The sequence below is a fragment of the Dermacentor variabilis genome, chromosome 1 (assembly GCF_050947875.1).
Source record: "Dermacentor variabilis isolate Ectoservices chromosome 1, ASM5094787v1, whole genome shotgun sequence".
NCBI lineage: Eukaryota > Metazoa > Arthropoda > Arachnida > Ixodida > Ixodidae > Dermacentor > Dermacentor variabilis.
In genome coordinates this window covers 196177932-196199080 of record NC_134568.1, presented here as the reverse complement: position 1 = coordinate 196199080, position 21149 = coordinate 196177932, and the positions used below count along the sequence as shown (strand labels likewise).

The 21149-nt window shown below is 46.5% G+C and overlaps 1 protein-coding gene across 1 annotated transcript; it reads right to left on the bottom strand.

The window, feature by feature from the left end:
- Positions 1-477: 477 nt before the first annotated feature.
- Positions 478-8880, bottom strand: LOC142572647 (uncharacterized). The gene is made up of 4 exons (XM_075681918.1): positions 8798-8880; positions 2454-2628; positions 1165-1599; positions 478-680 (listed from the first exon to the last, which is right to left on the bottom strand). Exons 2-3 carry the CDS (start codon positions 2463-2465, stop codon positions 1189-1191), a joined length of 423 nt encoding a protein of 140 aa, XP_075538033.1. The 5' UTR covers positions 2466-2628; positions 8798-8880; the 3' UTR covers positions 478-680; positions 1165-1188.
- Positions 8881-21149: the final 12269 nt, after the last annotated feature.

Sequence of the window (21149 nt, the reverse complement as noted above, 5' to 3'; positions counted from 1 at the left end):
TGAACAGATTTCTTAAGGCGCCAGAATACAGGGACTGTTCATTGAGTGTTCGCTTGATAGTTATGTTTCGTTAATAATCCTTAGTCTCAAAAGGAAAACCCACACAAGCAACGAAGACTGGTTGTGCAAATTGCGTTCATTGTTCTTGGAGCTCGGTCCCCATAAATCAAAGCATTTTACGGGACACACCTGTTTCGGCTGCTGTACCTCTCCACTGCTATTGAAGCCGCCAAACCGGCTTAAAGCTTCGCCGAAGAACTCGGGACTGTGAACGCTTAAGTTAATAAATGCAGCCGTCCGTGTAGCGTAAGGCGGATTGGCGACGTCTGTTTCCTCGTTCGGAGCACCCGGCGTGCCTTAAATGTCGCTAGCAAACATAACTCGTCGCCGACTCCTTTATAACGACTCCGATTATAACGTTGCAGAGTGAATTATGAGGCGACTTAAGAAGCCCAGATTTCAGTGGGTATGGAATGTCTCTTTATTCACAAAGGAAGAGGCTCGCAGCGGTGGCACGTGTAAGCGAGCTCTTCTGCTGGTTGGACCCGAGTGGTGTTTCATGGGTGTACTCCGGTGCAATCGGTGACACTTCGCGAAAGTTCCTGCAGATGGCTGACACAAGTACGCGAGGCACAATATGAACTTCCTTGGCATCGGCGCGGGCCTCTTCAGGGTGGCTTCTGCAGTGAATCGGGCAACGAATGAAGATTGCACGCCAACGATGGGCACATCACTGCAGTCAAAGTGTTATTGCGCTGCACATTACTTCTTTCGGTCGGATAGTTCTGCGCTCGAGAACGCTACAATGTAGCCCTAAAAACTGCCACCCAAATACGCTAGATAACCTCGCAATCTCAAGACCGGCTTTGAAATTACACTTCTTCTACGTGGCATGTTCGTTAGCAACTGCAACGAAAAGTTAACGTGCAAGGCGCTCGTAATGTTACCCTAGAAATCGGAAGTTTGAGCAAGTACCGTTTGGCACTTCTGACTAATACGAAAAGGACACTTCTCTGACGATGAACAGAGCGCAAGCAGTCGCTGAGTTGCCGTGAATACTACTGGTAAGCACCGCTCACATTTCGAAATATGACCGCAACCGAGAAGAGGCAATTTCGCATCACGATGTAGAACGCGCGCTAATTTGACTGAATGTATACATACCAAATTGATGCGCAGGGATGAGGATCACCACCACCCGCCACCGCCGTAGCCACCTCCGCCGTAGCCACCACCGCCAAATCCTCCAAATCCACCACCGCCGTACTTTCCGCCTCCGCCGAAGCCACCTCCGCCGAAGCCTCCGCCCCCGTAGCCTCCACCCCCGTATCCACCCCCTCCGTAGCCTCCTCCTCCGCCTCCAGTTGTCTTGATTATGATGATCTTGCCGCCGCCGCCTCCGAAGCCTCCACCTCCGTAGCCTCCGCCGCCGTAGCCGCCACCGCCGTAGCCGCCACCGCCGTAGCCGCCACCGCCGTAGCCGCCACCACCGTAGCCACCGCCACCGTAGCCACCGCCACCGTAGCCGCCACCGCCAAATCCGCCGAGAGAACCGGCGGTTGCGCTTGCCACAAGGCAGCCACAAAGCACAGCACTTAGCTGCACCAGCCGATGCACAGGAAGGGAACAAAAACAAAGGAAGGTATTACTTATTGACATCAAAAAGGGCGGTGACCCCGTTCATCGTAAGTTGTCGCTTCATATTCCTTTGGGATGGCGCATTTACATTTTCTAATCATTTTTTCCGCATTGAAACTATACCTGCTTTTCATGTTGAAAGCATCGGACCGTATGCTAGCACACCAGAAAATAAAGCTCGCAGGAAGCGTACAGTGCATTGAATCACAGGTAGGTAGGTACTCTACTACAACAATATATCCAATTGAATTTCGGAATCATGTGCTTTATTAGCAATTTACGTTTTCTACTCCACGTCACATAGGTATTCTGATCCTAAAGCGGTTTTGTAGCAGCATTCACCTTTTTACACAGTGAAAGCTCGAAAATGTTCCCGATTGCATGGATACTTCTGCATAAAACCTTCAGGCCTGGAAAAGCATAAACCAAAGCTAAAAGAAGGTTCACTGAGGTCCAGAGGGAACCAACTTCAAGCTCAGGATTCACTTCTGCATTATATCCTGTTGGCACTAATATAATAAGCTGCAAATTGCTGTAATATTACATTGTTCGAAGCTCCTTCAACAATCAAGGAGGACAACACTGTCAACGATATTCTCTCGCCATCTGCTCACAAAGACCCGAGCGGCCCGCAGAAGAAGGACTTTCAGCGAGAAATAATTCTGGCGGTGCACAGCGGTGCCATCCTGGTGTACGGCGATGGCGCTGCTCGCTGGCATGCTAGCACGCCGCATTTTGCATGCCCAAGAGCGCCGGGCATACCTTCTCGATGCCTGCGCTAAGCGGAGAGTGCTGATTATGCTCGGAAAGCTTACCATAATCCTCATCCTGGAGATCGTTCCTCTGCAGGGACTGCAAGCTCTGACTTTTCCGTTCCAGACACTTCTCTTATATAGGGAGGCACGGCGGCGGAAGAGGAGGTCATCGTGCCAGGTGGATTGCAAAATGTTGACTCTCCCACAGCTGCGGACCGAAGGGGGGAGGACGCGACTGCACAATGAGATTGCCAATTTACGCCCCAACTATTAAAGAAAGTGAGTGGAGGATGCATAGCAAACGCGGCAGTAGCCGGCGGCCACGGCGAGGAAAACTAGAGCAAAACTCAAACACAAACTATACGGCGGCCGGGAGGGGAGAAATGCAAAAGGCACGTGTGTTCTACTTGGCGTGGTCGAGGAAGGAGATTCTTGAAGCCATCGCTCTTGCACGCTTCAAAGCAGCAGCAAGAAGAGCGCGCCGCGGAGCGAGCGCCGAGAGCCGCCTCGCCTCCCTCCGGCGCGACTTCCCTTGCCGCCTTCGGGCCGGAGGGGCAAGAGCTTTCGTGAACTTGGACGCTGTTATTACACGCGACGTAGCCCGCTCCTGACTTGCATTGCAACAAACAAAACTCTAAACGACAAAGCATCGAACAAGAACAAGAAGGCTCACGCAACGCTGCATACTTCCGGGTTGCCTCAGTGCTTCGGACGGCGTTGTAATGGCGGCTGTGCGGCAGTGCGCGTACTCGCGATGATCGTGCAGTGATCGCTCGATAGCCGGCAGCGCCTGTCGCACGCACCCGATACACTGTCGTTTGTCGCGTTTGGCCTCGCGGAGAGTTCGGCCGCCCTCTACAGTGGGACACCACAGCTTTGATCAATCAATGCGGGTGCATTGACAAGTGTGGGTAGCCAACACGCGTGTCGCTAACTGGTATAGCAGTTCGCAACGATGATGCTGCCGATAGTTTTCGCGAGGCTGGGCAGGCGGTGACGCCCGGCGGCGTTTTGAGGCTGGACCCCGCAGTGCTGACCAGCGCCCGCGCCCACATTGCCCCTGCAAGAATGACATCCGTCATCTTGCGCAGAGATCTGTCACTGGCGTATGAAAGCACTGTCGTGAGGCCGGTGCGGGCCGGAGCACGGGCACCAGGGGCTCATTGCGTAAACGGTCGGAAGCTGGGTGGTCGTGGCCAAAAGGAATAAAGAAGACAAAAAGGCAAGTGCGCCGACTCAATCATCAATAATGCCTCTTGCTACTTACTGGACTACTTAAGTGGTGCCTCGCCTGGTGTCTAACTTGGTCAGTGACCTGCTAACGTCAAATAAAACGCATCGTTTCGCTACTTCACCAATGAAGGCGGGAGTTTTGTTTTTTACGTTTAAAGGACTCTCGCACGGAGACGCCGGGAAGCGCGTGCGGTGACGCCCTTTGCTAAGATGACATGCAAATGTGGCACTGCGATAAGTATCAGCACGCATGTTGCTTAGGTCAGGATTATTTTTGTAATATAGTGATCTAAATACGTCCCTTACTAACGTTTCCATTGATCATTGTATGTCGCAATGAATGTTCCGCCAAACCATGGCTAATAAGGAATGTTCGCTTACCCCTTTGGCTCGAGTATATATCATGCAGGGTGCAAAGAGGTGTGCTCCTGCAAGACGCAAAACGTCTTGCAGCTGCAATGTCGGTTGTCACTTCATTTTCGTCATCATGCACCGCTCTCTACAGATTACATTTTCAGTGGTGGAGCTTGTAGCTTCTGCGAACCACATTACATACATTACGTGGGTTGCATGCGCATATTGAAGAAGGGGTATTATTTCTGCGAAAAAGAGGTTCGCTTAGCTTAATGTTGATCATTCTCTGTTTTCTCAGTGTTTCTATGAAAACGATGTCACATCCTACTGCAACATAAATTAAGGGAACTTTGCCCCCTCTGTATTCTATCGTGCTATTATGTTATGTTATTATGTTATTATGTTATCGTGTTATTCTATTGAGTGGAAGACGCGCGTGCCTTCCAACAGCATGCCGATTCAGGCACGGCATCGACGCGTCAGCGTTAAGGTGCGCCGAAAATGGAGGAGGAGCGAAGCAGTTCGCCCTAGTTTCCCTTCAGACACTTTAGGCGCTTTGCGATGCGCGATCCCCTTCGCCGCGACCGTCAGCAGCAGAGCAACCGAACGGTGCACTAGAAATTTATCAAGCGTGATAAGCACCTGCGCGAGAGCTAGGGTGCAGTTTGTCGTCACTCGGGGCACTCTTGAAGCGAGCGCGCGGCGCGGGATAGCAGCGCCGCGTAGCGGCCCCGCAGCTGCTCCCGCGCCCGGAGCCGTGGTCTCTCCACTTTTCCTCACGTCTGTACATCTTGCATGCATCCGATTGCAAAAGTATTCGGAATACGGAAGGCGCCAAGTTAAATTTCCTGGCGATTTAGTCGCTGTGTGGAATTTCGGTGAACAATGTTGTCGTCATATACATAGATTAATTATTCACTGCACCTTTTATTTTGACGTAGATATACTGGCAGTGAAGGTTTTTCTTTATTTATTATTATTTCTTTTTGTTAAATACTTGCCGTGAAAACTTTCGCTACTGAGGGCAAACTGCGTACCCTAGATATGCACCAGAGTTGTTAGCGACGATCGTGGGTGGAGGCCGGTGGCTTTAAAGACTCATATGCACGCGTAAACTTCTTATCTGGTATTGAAGGCTTGCTGCAAATTCGTAGCGTTGAGACGAAGGCGCGCGGCGGAGTCACCGGTCCATGCACATTGTTACAGAAATGCAGTTGCAGATAAACGAGCGAGTCTTGACAAATATATATATATATATATATATATATATATATATATATATATATATATATATATATATATATATATATATATATACGCCGGCAGGTACACGTTACTTGAGACGTGCATGCGCGCGCGTCTGTTGTGTGCGTGCATGTGTGCGTAGCCAGTACCACTAATGTTTTATGCGCCATTGTTTGCAACAAAGGCTGAAGGTTAATTCATCGCTACGAGCCATTTGATGGCTAACCATTTGACCTATTGGACTGCGCGCTGGGATGACGGCAATCAATGCTCTCCCACGTAAAGTCCGCTCAAGTCCTACGAGTGGAAAAGCAGCCAACGCGGCTACGAAGACACGTCTCTCCTTTTCATGCTGTCAGAGTGAGTGGTGCTGAAACAGTCAACTTCCCAGAACTCCGAATGAGCTTCCACTCAACGGCACCCATGATGTAGGGTGGTGTCCGGTACCCCGTCACCAGCTCGGCATGGATATCGTTGGCATTGTCTCCCTTGAAAGGCAGGCTGCGGATCACCTGCTCAAGTTTCAACAAACTTTCCCGCTTCCCGATAGACGCTGTCATTCTTGTTTTGACGCTCTAGCGCTGCGGTCTTCCGTGGTACCGCGTATATAGGACACAATTTTCATATTCCACCAATACTATAGAGACGCGTGCTCATTTTCCCGCCTATCGTGTACGCCTGTTCCAAATTTATGGTTCCGCTAATACGAACGCACCTCGTATATTTCAATGGATTTTTGACCACCACTTGTCCACAAATGTTGACCCATGCATAAATGGCCGCACTGATTGTTCCAGGCGGGAATTGCTTTGTGCCAGAAATCTTAGTCTGGTCAAAATTATTTTTACTTTGCAATAGCTCCTCAAGAATACTTAGTCACAGTTGCCACTAAAAATGGCACTTAGCACTCACCCTGCCGGAACTCAATGTCTTATTCCTTGTGAACAATTCCAAAGCAATGAGCTCCTTCGTCAGCGTAATTTCTGTCGCAGTGTAGCTGAAGGAGCAAAGGGCTGACGACAACCACCATGCCTTCCCGGTTGCAAGGAACATAGAAATTATTGCTTGTTTTGAGGGCAATGTAAAATATTGATACAATTTGAGGGAGCAGTTATTCATTGTTTTTATTTATTTTAGTACTGCACTTATTTTTCTTCTAGTTGTATACTGTGCTGAAGCACACACTGTACCCATTCTACGCATTGTGGTCATTGTTCTTTCATTGTGTATGTAGCTCTCTAGACAAACCAATTACAAATTTTTACTGCACAAGGAGTATCTAAACGTGCCGCGTACCGGTTGCCAGCGTCTGCGTTCATAGTAGAATGGTTCCCACTTGTAATTGCCGCAGCCGGCGTTTAATAAAGGTCTGCTATGTCTATTAATTTAACATGCATGTATATGTTTATTCTTCAGATTTATTTCTTTATTTTATCGCTCTGGTTGCTGCGCGGCATAATGTACTTAAATAAATGCGTGCAGTTATGTCATGCACAAGCTACCTTGTGTAACTTATTCCTTGTGATTTACGGCACGTAGTCTTCAGGCTGGTCTGTCCGTATCCCGATGACTCTAAGCACTTTCTTCAGTGTGGTCTTTGCCCCTGGACGCAGGCACAGTGCATCACGAGACAGAGCACATTGATCAGTTCACAGGGTCTTCATGTGCTGAACGCCATGCCCACGTGAAAGAATGTGCAAGGACCGCCCCAGGCCGAAGTCTCCGTACAGAGGCTTACTCCACCCGATTAAGATTACGGTCAAGGGGACACCCACGAGTGGGACAAGAGCGCGGGTTTCCCGCCGGAGAAGAGATCCTTGGGCTTCAAATGAGGGAGCCGGGATCGAACGGAGCGGAAGGGTGATCGTGTCTCTGAACACAGTAAACTTTGATGGCGAATTAGGACATCCTGCGAAGTATGTACATGTAGTCACAGATGCTCATTGTTTCTTTTACTAGTCGCCTTTAATACAGAGGCTAGGCAAATGTCATAGGCCTTGCGGACAGCGCAAACTGTGAATACGGCCAAGTGTCTGAGACTCTTCAACGTGTGTTTTGCGACTGCCCCGAGTACTTACCACAACGGAACGCGCTGCCTTCTAAGCTGGCGAATATTAAAAGGCAAGTATTATCGTAAAGTACCATTTTGGCCACATGGTGTGACTCCACGTCGGAAGGAAACCACTGTGTTACGTGGTGACCGTAAACATTTTTATTTTTTTCTCATTGCCCCATTCCTATGCACCGACTAGCAGATCAGAATATACTCGCTGCAGGCTGCCTTCTCGACCTTACCTGTTAAATTCTCCTCCGCCTAGCCGCCTCCCAGCACCGAGTGAGTCAGTACATATAGTAATGATGTCAACGTTGGTCAAGGGGCTGATAGCTATGATTGCCTCGTGTAGATCCTGTGGATGTAGTAATAATGAACCTGGTATTTCGGCCTCGTAGCTGCGAATGGCTTCAATGCCGAAATGTGTCGGTCTCACGAATGCGACTCTCTGGCCATTTGTGTGAACAGCTGCGTCTTTGTAGAGCATATAGCGACACCGTGGGACAATGACCTCTGGTGTTTGCGATGGCCTATTATACGTGAAGCTTCATTCATTTATTGGGAATGCAGCACTGTAATACACTGACGAGAGATCGCACAATGTTATATTCGGGGGAAGGCATATTTATGTTTCGTAAGGCGGAAATTTAGTGCATAACACAGATATGGTCATACGCGCTAGATGTATGTTTCTTCAGCGCAGAGCGTCCGCCGAACTTCCTGACCACAGCGGATGTATACACGTTAAGATGAAGATAAAGCACCGCCAACAACTCCAGCGAACACCATGGCAAAAACATGTCAATTTCCTATTACTGGTCGAAGAAATCACGTCACCTTAAAAACTTGCATCAGTGTTTGAGAAAAGAAGAAGCCAAGCGCCACCCTAACCGTAATAAGACGTTAGGTGTCTCACAAATTTTCTCTCGCAAGTATAGCAACACACTCAGGACAACGGTGAACTGGTGCAACAGCATACATGTGTTTTTACTTATATGCGATGTGCTGAAAATCACCAGCAATTGCCTCTGCTTTAATTTTAGTGAAATGTCAAGCAGAATCAGCATTTTCCGTCCTCTCTCGCACAGCTGGCCGCGTAAACATTTCGCTTCGTAAACCAGAAGCGGTGGGGAGACACCATCTGCACGTCCTGCAATCGCGAGCGATGCAGCAATCGGGGTCATTAAGTAATGTCAACTAAGAGTCGAGCACAGGCGCGATAGGAGTTCGCGTAACCGAGACCCGGCGAACTCGCCTTTGTTTCCGCTGCGAACAATGACGGAGCGCTTAACTCGAATGCGGTCAGTGCACCGGTATCTTAGCAAGAATGAAAACACGACAGATAACACTAGCTCCGAATATGCTGCACGTCCCACGCTCCGAACGGCACGTAGCCAGAGGCACGTTCGCGACTTTGTCTGTTCAGCGACCACTTTCAACGCAGTAAAACAGCGAGCCACTGCGCCGTGCCGACGGCACGCCGCACAATGCGTTCTAAGTGACGCCCTGTGCAACTCACGAGCTAGGGGAGCGGTCCGACTTCGTTGCACTCTGTCGCAGCCAATGCCGCACTTCCCACGGCGCTCGACCGCAGTGCTCTGCTTGTGGGCCCTCTTGTGACACACAGCGCACTTTATGACGAGCACGTCTGTGTAGCCTTGACCCTCTGGCGGCGTGTACGGGCGCCCACACTTCGGCGAAATTTAGCAGCCTTATAGGCGTCCTTCTGCTGTGAAACAATTATCATTGAATCAACCATCACCCCTCACTGCTGCCTCTCACTTCTTTCGTTCGTGTTTCCTTAACAACGCTATTTGACATGTGCTGCTACATAACATTATCGTAGAATATGTCATTCCACTATACAGGTCTAGCGACTCGCAAGGCCAAGCGTATAGGCAAGCATCTCACGTCGCACACTCTCTACTTTCTAGCTTTCCAAAGCAATACCGCTGTTTTCACGTCTGCTGTCTTATTTCCAGCGGGCGTCGACTTTTTCGCACGAGGCTCTCCTAGATTACCCGGTTTCTGTTACTTAGACAAACAAAGATTGTTTATTAAGGATACTTGTTTTATTGTATACTCGCACAGTGCAGTTTTCTGCAGTTTTCTGAACATAGTCTCATATTCATTGTATAATCTAGCACTAAATTTCTTACGGCGCATTCCCTAAAAAGCTGTTCAGGCTCACGCAGAATGTCATTCGCATATAAATATCTGTATTCCTCTTCCCCAGGTTGGTTCCCCTTACAATATTATTTTACTGCACCTCGGACACTCCATGGTACTTCATTAGTTATGGCTTTATACAGCTGAGCCCGAGGTCAAGCCCGTGACATTCCCATAGGGTCAATGGCGCAGATTTTCGCAGGCGACGCTAGCGCCACCTGGATTCTAATGGTAGTTGCACTGATACCAGAAAAATGTTTACTTACTAATAATAGATAATGTATTGAATATTATTCCCTTACAATCTAAATTAAATATTATAGGCGACGTCTGAATAATTTCTAGTTGCTTAGAAAGTTACATGCGTATCGAAAGCGCAATGACGCTTGTGAGGAATACCACACAGCAGACGACCGACACCGGCTTCGTCTGCTTCTGCTATTGCTTTTGCGCTGCCCGCTTGCTTTGGCCAGGTATATATATATATATATATATATATATATATATATATATATATATATATATATATATATATATATATATATATATATATGTGTGTGTGTGTGTGTGTGTGTATTCTTATTTACCTTTGAAGGTTGGCACTGCTACATAGGCCGAGAGAAATCACGACGCTAAGTACACAAACTTGCTCCCAATAAACAACTTTATTATAACGCACATCATCGTTGTTTACATGAAATAAAAAGCACATGAATAGCGTTTCAAAGATATACTGGTGCGTGACATGCGTAGTTGTTTATGTGCAAAAAGCTAATGTACAGTCTCGCCACACATTTCCGGTGAACACAAGCTTTCCGCCGTTGAATGAAGAAACACATCCGACCACATAATGCCGTCGCACGCTGGTATGTTGCTAAAGTTCCTCCACTTTTGTAGCTGAAGATGTCACGTCACCTCGTTCACAATATTCATAAAATGCAACTTGATTTGAGCCAGTGCTTGCTGTTTGAGGGAAAACACGTAGCTTTCACAAGGGCGAATTCTGTCGCGACTGTTAGACTTCTGGTCCAGAATGCCTGCTCTCTCGCAGTTAACCATTTGATAAGTCACGTTATAAAAATTTTCAGCATTTAGGCTGAATTTGCTTCCAAAGATTTATAATTTCAGATAGAAATATTTTTTGTACGTGCTGGTTTGATGAGTTCCAAATAAAGTTGACATAATGAAGGCTTAGCTGGCGTTTCGATTACCGCTGCCGGCGGTGCGCTGTCATCGTTTGGATGGTGGCGCCACCCCAAGGCTTGAACGCGAAACACGCAACATGCCACAGGCTTGCCGAGGTCGCGAGTTTAATTCCTAGATTCGGCGGCTGTGCAAAAGTGCTCTTGTACCTCACTTTGGTTGCTCCTATAGAGAACCTCAGCTGGACAAAATTACTTCACAGCCTCCCCACTCGTCGATGTGTTGGTTTGGGATGTTCAGTCCCACTAATTTATAGAGCCTCGCCTGTTTATCGCACCTGATTGCACCTTTATAGCACATTTGGGACCTCTATGTTGTCTGCTGTATTCTACACAGTGTGAATTGTATACCACGGGGGTTGCGGCCTGTTGCCTTTAGCCAGACCCCAAAGAGTGCATCCTGCTCTATATCTGTTCCGTGCGAATGAACAGAACAAACAGGCATACAAGTAAAATATAGCACTTGTTACCTTGTCACAGGTACCTTGTTAGGAATACAAAAATAGTCCTTGCCACTAGTTTAAGTCGACGAATTTCTCCAGGCAGGCGCATGTATTCGGTCGTAACGCCAACACGCGATACACCCATTTAGAGGCTTAAGTTGACTAAAAGCAGGGTACAAAAATAAACATTGACGGTTTTTGATTAGACCCGACTACAGTGCTTCCATGTGCATGCAACGGCCACTGGAAAACCCTCAAGTATTTTCCAGATGAAACAGAAAAGACACTTGAAGCGCGCTTAGTGCCAAGCGAGTCGAGAGCAGCGTTTTGTGACATTACTGTCCTGGCTGCCGCTTCTAATCTTAATCGTTGAATGTTTTCCGGTACGTCTGATGTTCTCCGGTCTCTAGGTCCCTCTGTTCATGCGCTCTCCTAAATCGCGTGACACGGATTTGCGTGACGTGACCGCTTCGCAAAAGCTTCAAGAAGAAATTCCGTGCAAAAGCTGTTATTGAATAGACTGTTTTATTCAGACACATCACTTATATACATGTCACTGGTTTGGAAAAGAAAACAAAGCTTCGCAACAGGTATACTATGCATACTATCTATGCATAGCAATTTCAATATGATGCCTTTATTTACAGGAAGAAACATTCATGTGCGCAGCGCAGAATCACGAAAGAGATGCAACAACTGGACATTTTTGGAACTATTTAAATGTTGCAAACAGATTTGTATTCGCGTAAAGCAAATAACCATGAGAAGAATTCGGGTCCGCTTGCACTTTGGTATACATGCACTCTAACGAAGAAGAAGAGGAAGAAATAGTCAGCGGGCTGCGCAAGTGGACAAAAGTTATAGAGACCTCTTCTGCACCCCCCTTCTTCTTGACATCCGAAAGAGCGGCTTCGCCACATGGCACTGCCACTTGCCATTGCTATTGTTTTAGGTTACTTGTAGCCTTCTTTGTTAATAGGCACCTCTTAAAATAGCAGGAGATCCGCAAGTCTGTGCGCCAATGGAGCTCGAAAGATTTCGGGCAGGAATCGCTTACTTTTGCGCACGAGTGTTCGCATATTTTCATGATAAAGCAGCACAGCCAACCACACGCACGAACTGATGGATTGCTAAGTCTAGATAATGACTCTTCTTGGGTCAAAGGCCCCCCAAGCACACAATAAGATACATTCATCCAGCACATGCTGAGTGCACCCGTTATCTTCACTGTCTTTTTTCCTTATTTTTTTCAGTCTGTATAAACCTCACATGCAGTTGAAAATCAGACTTTTGCTTGGAACATTGTATGCTTGAATATGTACGATGGTACATTCTTTTCTGTAGGGAAATATCCTGTACTTTGTAGAAAATGGAAATACTTGGATTTTCTTTCGATAGCATGTACTGATTGAGTGGCATCAATGTTTATTATTGCTAACACTATGCAAGCAAAAGAACACGGCTTCTCGACTAAACAGTGAACTTGGATTTCATGTCACCTGATAAAGCACAGTCATTTTCTTTTCTTTATTCCTCTTTTTGCACCCGTCACTCCCATCGCACACTTTTTCGAACCTCGGTACTATTTTCAACTTCTTAAGCGTTGCGAAACGAGAAGCAACATGGAAGCTTGGAACAGGCCTAGGCATTTTCAGCTTGTATGGGGATGTATTCTGGTGACATCAGGGGGCACTCAGTTTCTGCAATCTCAATAACATACGGCCTATTACTGAAAAAAACCTCAATTTGATAATTGGCATAATTAGATAATAGGATAAATTGAACATGGTAGCACGCCACAGTTAAGAGTGCATTCGATTGCTGGTCACCAATCTGACCTCGTTAACTGCATACTCCAGAACTGCCGGCCTTCTGGCATGATGCTATCTGTGCCCGAGATGTAACTCAGCAAATAATAATAATAATAATAGAGAAAATTTTAGGGTGTGGCAGTCGATATACTGAACTACAGTGGAGCGGCCGTCAATGATTGCCACGGCAGAGCGGTCATGAGTGAAATGAATTTGGGAATAGGAGCATTGTAGTGTAAAGGCAGATATTATGAGCTCTCACATATTTCTGTCTAGTGGAGCCATTTTGTTTTTCTCTAAGCAGCTAGCTAATATAAGTGCAATGTGGAGCTTGCTTTCTCGTTCTCTCTGTCATCCCTCTCTTTCTTTTTTTTTTTTTGCATGCAAGTAAGTAGCTGAAATGAGCTCATAAATACATTCTTTTTTTTTACTTGATGTACCATAGGTATATTTTCATTCGCACTTAAGTATGCTTGCTTCACAAGGCAAAATCAAAACTCTGTTTAATAAAGCTTTTGGGATCATTTTAATTAATATAACAAATTGGCTTTCTGCTCAGTGCCAGTGGGTAGTTGCTGATAGCAGTATTCAATACTGATTTTAATCTGCATACAATTTTATCATAGTTCTTAAAGCGAACGCACTTGAGCGGACATCAATTACGAGAAGGCATATTGAAAGAATCAACCCTCTGTGTGCGCACCATACGCTAAATGAGTATTGACTGTTGTATATGTGCGTGCTCCCTGCGGGTTCATCTGTGCAGCCCTGTTATGGGAAGCTCCTGCGATATTTTAGGAACACGGAGACAAAAAACGGAAAACCATACCAGTATTGGCAGCAGTTCACACCAAGCAGGTGGCGTACTAGAGCCAGTAATGTCTGCGATATGTTGGACACGGAAGAAAGAAAAAAGTATGGTGTAACTCAGGCATTGACCGTTAGATGAGCGCCGCAGAAGGACACATCTTCCATTTACTGTGTTGTATTTCTATTTCGAGCGGTGCTGCGCGTTGCTGTGCGTACTTCCTGCTATCTACAAGAAAAAACATGGTGCAGATGCTACATGCCAGACAAGTTGAGTCGCATTTGCACATACATACATCCATAACATGATTACCAGAAATTATTGCGTTAGTCCTTTCTATAGCGAAAGTCGGTTTGGGGCTTTCCCCCGAATATTGGGGCGTAATGGGTAGAAAGGGAGCGATGTTTTGTTAAGCGAAGACATTTATTTGGATCATGTGAAAATTATCGCGTTATTTCTGGCCGTTTACTGGGCGTTCTTATAATGAAAGGTGGCTGCAAATTTTAAAGCAAACCTCTGACAACACTTTTCACTCACTGATGAAAACTGACAAAAATGTGTTCCGTACCGACGCGAGAACGATCACCCAGCTCTCGACACTACTTCTTGACCCCCGAGTGATCCGCAAACGTTCTTGTAGCGGTTGCTTTTTTTTTCTGATTAATTAGCCTAGTTTCTTTGGAAGAGTTGCGAGTTCCGGCTGACTGACACACTGAAAGAGCGGGCAGCCCCATCAGGCAGAACACATGACCCCTTTAGGCCGTTGGCGCAATCGCAATATCCCCTGCGCGCTGTCTTCCTGATCTACCTGACAGCAGTCTACCCCGGCAGCAACACGCACCCTTCGGCACTGTTGCTTAAGCTTCGCTGTATACAATCGGATAGCCTTCCAGAATTCCAAAGCATGCCGTCATTGTTTCTCGGTCATACTCCTCGGCGAGCTGACAACAAAATTGAAGGCACCTTTCCTTCGTTGGGTAATTGCTGCATATCTTCGTGCTCTACATTTTTTGCAAGCCATAAACGCAAGCCGCACGTTCGTGCGTTCACTGCTGCTATAATGAAAGTTTATGTGCGAACACAGCGGAAACGTAAGCATTGTGTCGTAAGCCGAACCGCCGGGACGCGACGCTTTCAAGGTGTACATCCTTCGCTCCACACGCTGCTTAAGGCGTCTGCTGGTGTTGTTCATGACCTACAAAAGAAGCATTGCCGGTGTACAGCGGTACCAACAAGGTGCAGGTTGGGAATGCCTTCGCACTGTGGTGGCTAATTTCAGAAGTAAATAGTTCAAGAGTGACAGAACAAAAAATACGACATTCCCGATAAACCTACATCGTGCAATTTCTCGCATTATAACTAAAAAGGAGAGCATAGTCACAAAATATATATAAAAAGCTCTAGAACGCACAAAATTCTTTTGTATCACGGATATGCACGAACTTAGACTGTGAAACATAAAGAATAGAGAAAAAGTATGTACAAATATACATCGTGAAATGCACGCAGCACTTCTCGTCAAATCAATTAGGTAGACAATGCACACATAACAGATGTTTCCTTAAAGATCATTTGATGGTATCAGACCGCACATCTGATTTGCTCATTTTGCGTACAACAAGCGCACAACCGCGCGGTCGTTTGATCGCACATCTAACCTGATTGCTCAGCCTAAGCTTTGGTCCCACTGGTGGTAAGTGCCCGATGACCTCCGTGCACTTCACGGTCTACACGCAGCCTTCTGGCTGCGGTTACCACCATCCACCTGTCATTCCACCCGTCATTCCACCGCCGAAGCCATGGCCTCCTCCGAATCCCCCAAGGCCTCCACCAACACCAAGGCCTCCGCCATACCCTCCCCCTCCACTTCCCTTGAGGACCACAATTTTAGAGCTAGCGCCATGGCCTCCAAATCCGCCACCACTGAGGCCTCCACCGAGGCCACCACCGTAGCCGCCGCCGAGGCTGTGTCCAGATCCGAATGCGGAACTGTAGCCTCCTCCGCCGTAGCCAGATGAGAGGCCGCCTCCGAAGCTGCCGCCGCCAAATCCACCACCGCTTTGCAGGGGCTTGACCAGGTACGCTGGTCCGGCTGCATAGGCCTGGCCACCTCCGCCGCCGCCATATCCCGCTCCTGATACGAAGCTCGACCCCAAACCGGAGCCCAAGCCGGATCCAAGACTTGATCCGAATCCTCCACCGTAGCCGCCACCGCCATACCCGCCACCGCCAAGTCCACCGAATCCACCACTAATTGCACCTGGAATCGCGCAGCATACTGCAGCCAGCAGCTGCAACAAACAAAAGGAAGGAGAGAGAGAGAAAGCATTACTATGATTGTCTCTTTTACGGATACATACGTTCAAACATGACAGTTTATGCTGAATGGTATGCATATGTGTATATATATATATATATATATATATATATATATATATATATATATACGGCCACGGCGGCCGCATTTCGATGGGGGCAAAATGCGAAAACACCCGTGTGCTTAGATTTAGGTGCACGTTAAAGAACCGCAGGTGGTCAAAATTTCCGGAGTCCTCCACTACGGCGTGCCTCATAATCAGAAAGTGGTTTTGGCACGTAAAACCCCAAGTATTATTATATATATATATATATATATATATATATATATATATATAATTCAAGGAAAAGTTCTGTAGGTCCGGTGCATACGTAGTTGAAGAAACGAAGCCGAACACTCGGGAAAATAACATTTTTAATGTTTTAACGTTTCGACTGTGGCATGGCCTTCGAAGGCCGTGCCACGCCCGTAATGACAAAACATTAAAAATGCTATTTTTAACATTGCTATATATATATATATATATATATATATATATATATATATATATATATAATTCCGAGGAAAGCCTAGCGGTCAACATGCGGCTTTCGTAAGCTTTCCGTACTGTTCAGCATTTGCTTGCCGCATCGAAATGGCTGACAGTGCTGCCTGTGATAGTTGCGGCAGCGAGGAAACAATTGAACATATCCTGTGTCATTGTTCCCGCTACAGCTTCCAGAGACAGTTGCTCGTGACGGAGTTGGTACGCCTCGACGACCGGCCGCTTTCTGAGCAGACGATCTCAGAGTGTCGGCAGACGCGATCTTCACACTAGAAGGAGATGAAGGTACAACTGAAGTTCATCCGGTCAAGCGACCTGTCTGAACGACTGTGACACTTCTGGGTTCTTCATGTGTGTGTATGCGTGTTTCCTTTTCTTTCTTCTGTAATTTCCCCCTCTTTCTATGTATGTGCATTTTTCTTGTCTTTCTGTCTTCCCCTTCCCCAGATCAGGGTAGTAAACTTGATATCTATGTTCCGGTTAACCTCCCTACCTTTCGTATCTCATTTATCTCTCTCTGACTCTCCCTATGAGGGAAGAAGAGAAGGACGACCTGAAGTTCTCACGAATAGCACAAATATTTACAATCCCTGCTGTCCCTTTGGCTAAATGTTCATTTGCTACTGTGTGCGTATTTTCATAATAATTCTATAAAGTACAGTGTGCGGAATTATCATACTCTATAATATAAATTATATATGTGTGCGTGCGTAGCTTGAGAAAGAAAGAGCAGAATAAAGGAAAGGGAGAGATTTGGTTAAGCAGACTTTGTGCAGTCGGGTGACCAGCACGTGGGCAATTGATGGATGATCAAAAAGGGGGAGAGTAGAGAAAAGAGTTCAGGGCATTCATCTTCACTATTGTGAAGGTATAGTGTATATATATAGCCGGTAAATACAGTCTATTGCCTTAAGCTACAGCAGTAGCAACGCTCGTGTCGCTTTCTGGTCCGATGAGGATCTCGACGTAAAAGAGAATATTCGACGTCCATCTCTTTCATCGAATACACGTAAGCCATTAAGGTACGCCGAGGTACCACAAGTAGTTCACGACATTCGACATAATCCATTCTCTCTCTGCTACACGACGTAAGGCTCATTCTGCGGTGGTCCTGCTATTGCTACCAACATCTTTGATGTTCAGATGTTTCAACATGTGAACTTATTTCCCTTAGCTATGCAGCAGGTATGAAAGTACTGTACTTTGGTGTTAGTTTCTAACTAGATTATAAAAAAAGAACACGAAAGAATGACTTAATAAATTGTACGGCTGTCACAACTTTACTATTATGAAGAAATTCAGAAATTCAGAATTTTCTTCAACGTTTTATGTACATTCTTTACAGCCATCTTGCTACGCCTGCGCACTAAGGTTGCATCTAAAAAACCCAGGGAAGTAAAAACCTGACGTGAACAACTTCAAATGTAAAAAGAGCAATGTGTCCGTTATCGAGTCTGTCTATAACCTGCAACAACGCGGAATAACTATTCAAGCTGGTTATCTCACAGCTTACTTTATTTTTGGATCGTTAATTATGCACACTCCCACAATTGAATACGGAGCGTTTCATCGGTGAGTTAAAAAGATGTTATAAGTACAGAAATTATGATATTCCGCTAATTTCCAATGTATCCTGCTGTAGAGTGGGCTCGAAAGCATTTCAAGTTGCTAACTTGTGTTCGTGCATACATTCACTCATACAGTTATCCTCTTAATTATTATCGATTCACCACTGGCACAATGAGATAAGTTCTAACAAGTTTGCTGTTATTTATATGTGGTTGGTGGTTCCTCTTAGAAGCACCCTACCGCACCTCACTAAGAGAGAGTATTCAGCGGGCTTAGGTGGAGATATTTGTAAATTTGGCCGCAATATTTTACGTTTAGTTTACAGAATTATTGGCGGAAAACTAGTAAAAAAAATTTCAATACATGTTGCACTCTGAGAACCATCGTGAACGGCACGCTTAGCGCTGGTGCGGCGTCAAGCGTATCATTCAGCCGATTGTAACAGGTCCCATCCAGCATCGAGTCCTTCACTCACCAGAACAAGGGTCATGACTGAGCGGCGCGGTTTCACTGCGGTCAGGTTCACTCCAAAAGAAGCACTGTTCGCAGCCAACCTTGAGCCAGCTGCTTTTTATAAGCACGGCTCCAGCGGCTGACCCTTTCTCTCATCGTGAGGCATTTCCCTTATCCTCCTCGGGCAGTAAAAGCAACAGTGGGCTACTGCAGCAAAGGGGGGCTGGGAAGATGCACTCATTGCCAGCAGAGAAGAGCCGCAACCCAAACAAGAAACTATGAGCGAGAGAGCGGCAACGCCACACATGGCGCCTTCTCGCACCGGAGACCGTGAACCGGTCAGCAGACACCACAGTCGGTCGGCAAGAGCAGCAGCGTGGCCCATAAGCTGCCCTTCCCCTGGGACTAAATAAATGGAAAAGCATGCGGCCAGAAACAGCACCCCCTCCGACCGGCGTCCAACGCGAATCATGGCCTAGATTTGGGAATGGCGCATACGACACGGGCGAAAAAAGATGCACCGCTACAGCGTTCTTTGTTTCGTACCAGGATCTCCTCCTTTGCCACGGCGGCCGGTGGAAGAAGAGCTGAATAATGCGGCGCCGCTGCCGGCGCGCATCACATTCTATATTTAGCGAAGAAAACAAAAAGAGAAACATAAATAGAGCAGAATTGCGAGGCCCATGAGGGGAAAGTGGGCTCAGCGGGCGTCGTAATGGCGACTCGCGCGCGGCCCAGCTCGCTTTCTCCCACGGCCGCCGATAGGACCGACACATGTTGTTGCGTCGTCGACGGGATCTGCAAACAGCAAATGCTTTGACCCTCGATCGAGCCAGGGACAGTCCGGGAGGGACCGTCTGCTTGGCGAGGAAGCTGTGCGTCGCTCAGGTTGTTCACCTTGAAAAGTGAACGTGGCCGTAGAAAGGAAGCTCGATCCTCCTTTGTCAGATCGCCTCCGCCGCCACGGACAGCCGGGCGTGGATTGTCGTGCCGGTTTCTATCTTGGAGGCGGCGGCGCGCGCTCGTGCGACCCTGGAAGTCGCTTGGCCCGTCCATTGTCAAGGCCCCCGCACTTACTGTGGCAACGCGACTATTGGAGAGCTGAAGGTGCGCCCGCTCGCTATCAGCTGGTTGGCCCTTGTCTAATCGGGACGGCGATTGTCATTTGAAATATTTGCCACCCTTTGTTCCTACCGTCCCGCGCCAGCGGTCGTCCTCTCGGGGCCTTGTTCTCACGGGCGGCAATGTGTACCCTCTAATGCATCAGTGGAGTCGACATCTGAGAATTAGAGCACCAGCTAAAACTGTCCGAGTGTGCCGTGCAAAAGCAGTAGCGACATTTTTTTCTAACCGACTGCACCTGCATTAGCAAGTGGCATTCAGGACGAGGTGGTCAGGTTCCATGCGTCAAAGGTGCATGCAAGTAGTGCGTGTGCGTATAGGCGTTGCACGCTTAAATATATTAGCCGCGAAAACCTTGAAGCAAGGATACTTATCAATGCCGTTATTTACTGCACATCTCCCTAGCAGCCTTTCTTTCAACCTCACGCCACGTAGATAAGTTCCCTCTCCCCTCCCCAGAAGAAAAAAGAAGAAACAAAATAACGTAATAGCGGTTAATCTTTCTCCATTTCCTTCTCTGGTTCCTGCTATATTCTCTTACATTAGTCTCTGCGCGCAATGGTTTTGCCAGTAAAGCTGCACAGAATGTTTTTTTTTTATTTGTGGGCTATTTTTTAACAGGAATGTGTTAGTGTGACAAGGCATCTGCTGTGTCCTTATGCTACTCATTTCTTTGCTGAAAGTGTCTTTCAACTTACTTGATCCTTTCGAGCTACATAAAATCATAAAGCGTATTTATGCTATGTAAATTCAGAAAGTAGTTTTCTGGATACTTCTAAATGCCACCACTCGTCTCATTCTTTATTTTTTCGAAGGATTTATTTTTTTAATTAATCAATACAGTAAAGTATATGTATATGATCTGAAGCTTTACAGGATGTCCCGAGGAAAGACTGTCAGGGGGACCTCCTAAGAGAAAGATCTTCAAGTACTGTGCATAATTAGCGAACAAGTAGAATACATGGCAACTATTATGCGATAGTTAGCATGAAACATTATAACCTTGATAGTGTGCATAAAGATCATGATAGGTCAAAAAATCACACAAAATGCGGGAAACAGCAAAATATAACGAATAAATGTTGGAATAACCACTTAAATTTTATGATCATATTTTTAGAGAATAGTAACAGAAGTGATAACCATTATTGCAGTTCAATCATGACAGCTTTCTTTAGAGCATGACGAAAAGAATAAAGTGTATGGGATGATTTCATAAAAATGGGCAATGAGTTCCAAAGAGATACACGGATGTGAAAAAACCTGTTTGCTTTCCACAATAAGTGAAAGCTCTGGGTAGTAATAAATTGTGTTCATGTACAAATCTCGTTTTGTTGGAATTATATAGGTTTAACTAGGGTATAGGGTTAGTGGAAATATCACTATGGCGTACTCGAAATATAAACACTCCTAAATGAAAACGCATTTGTTGA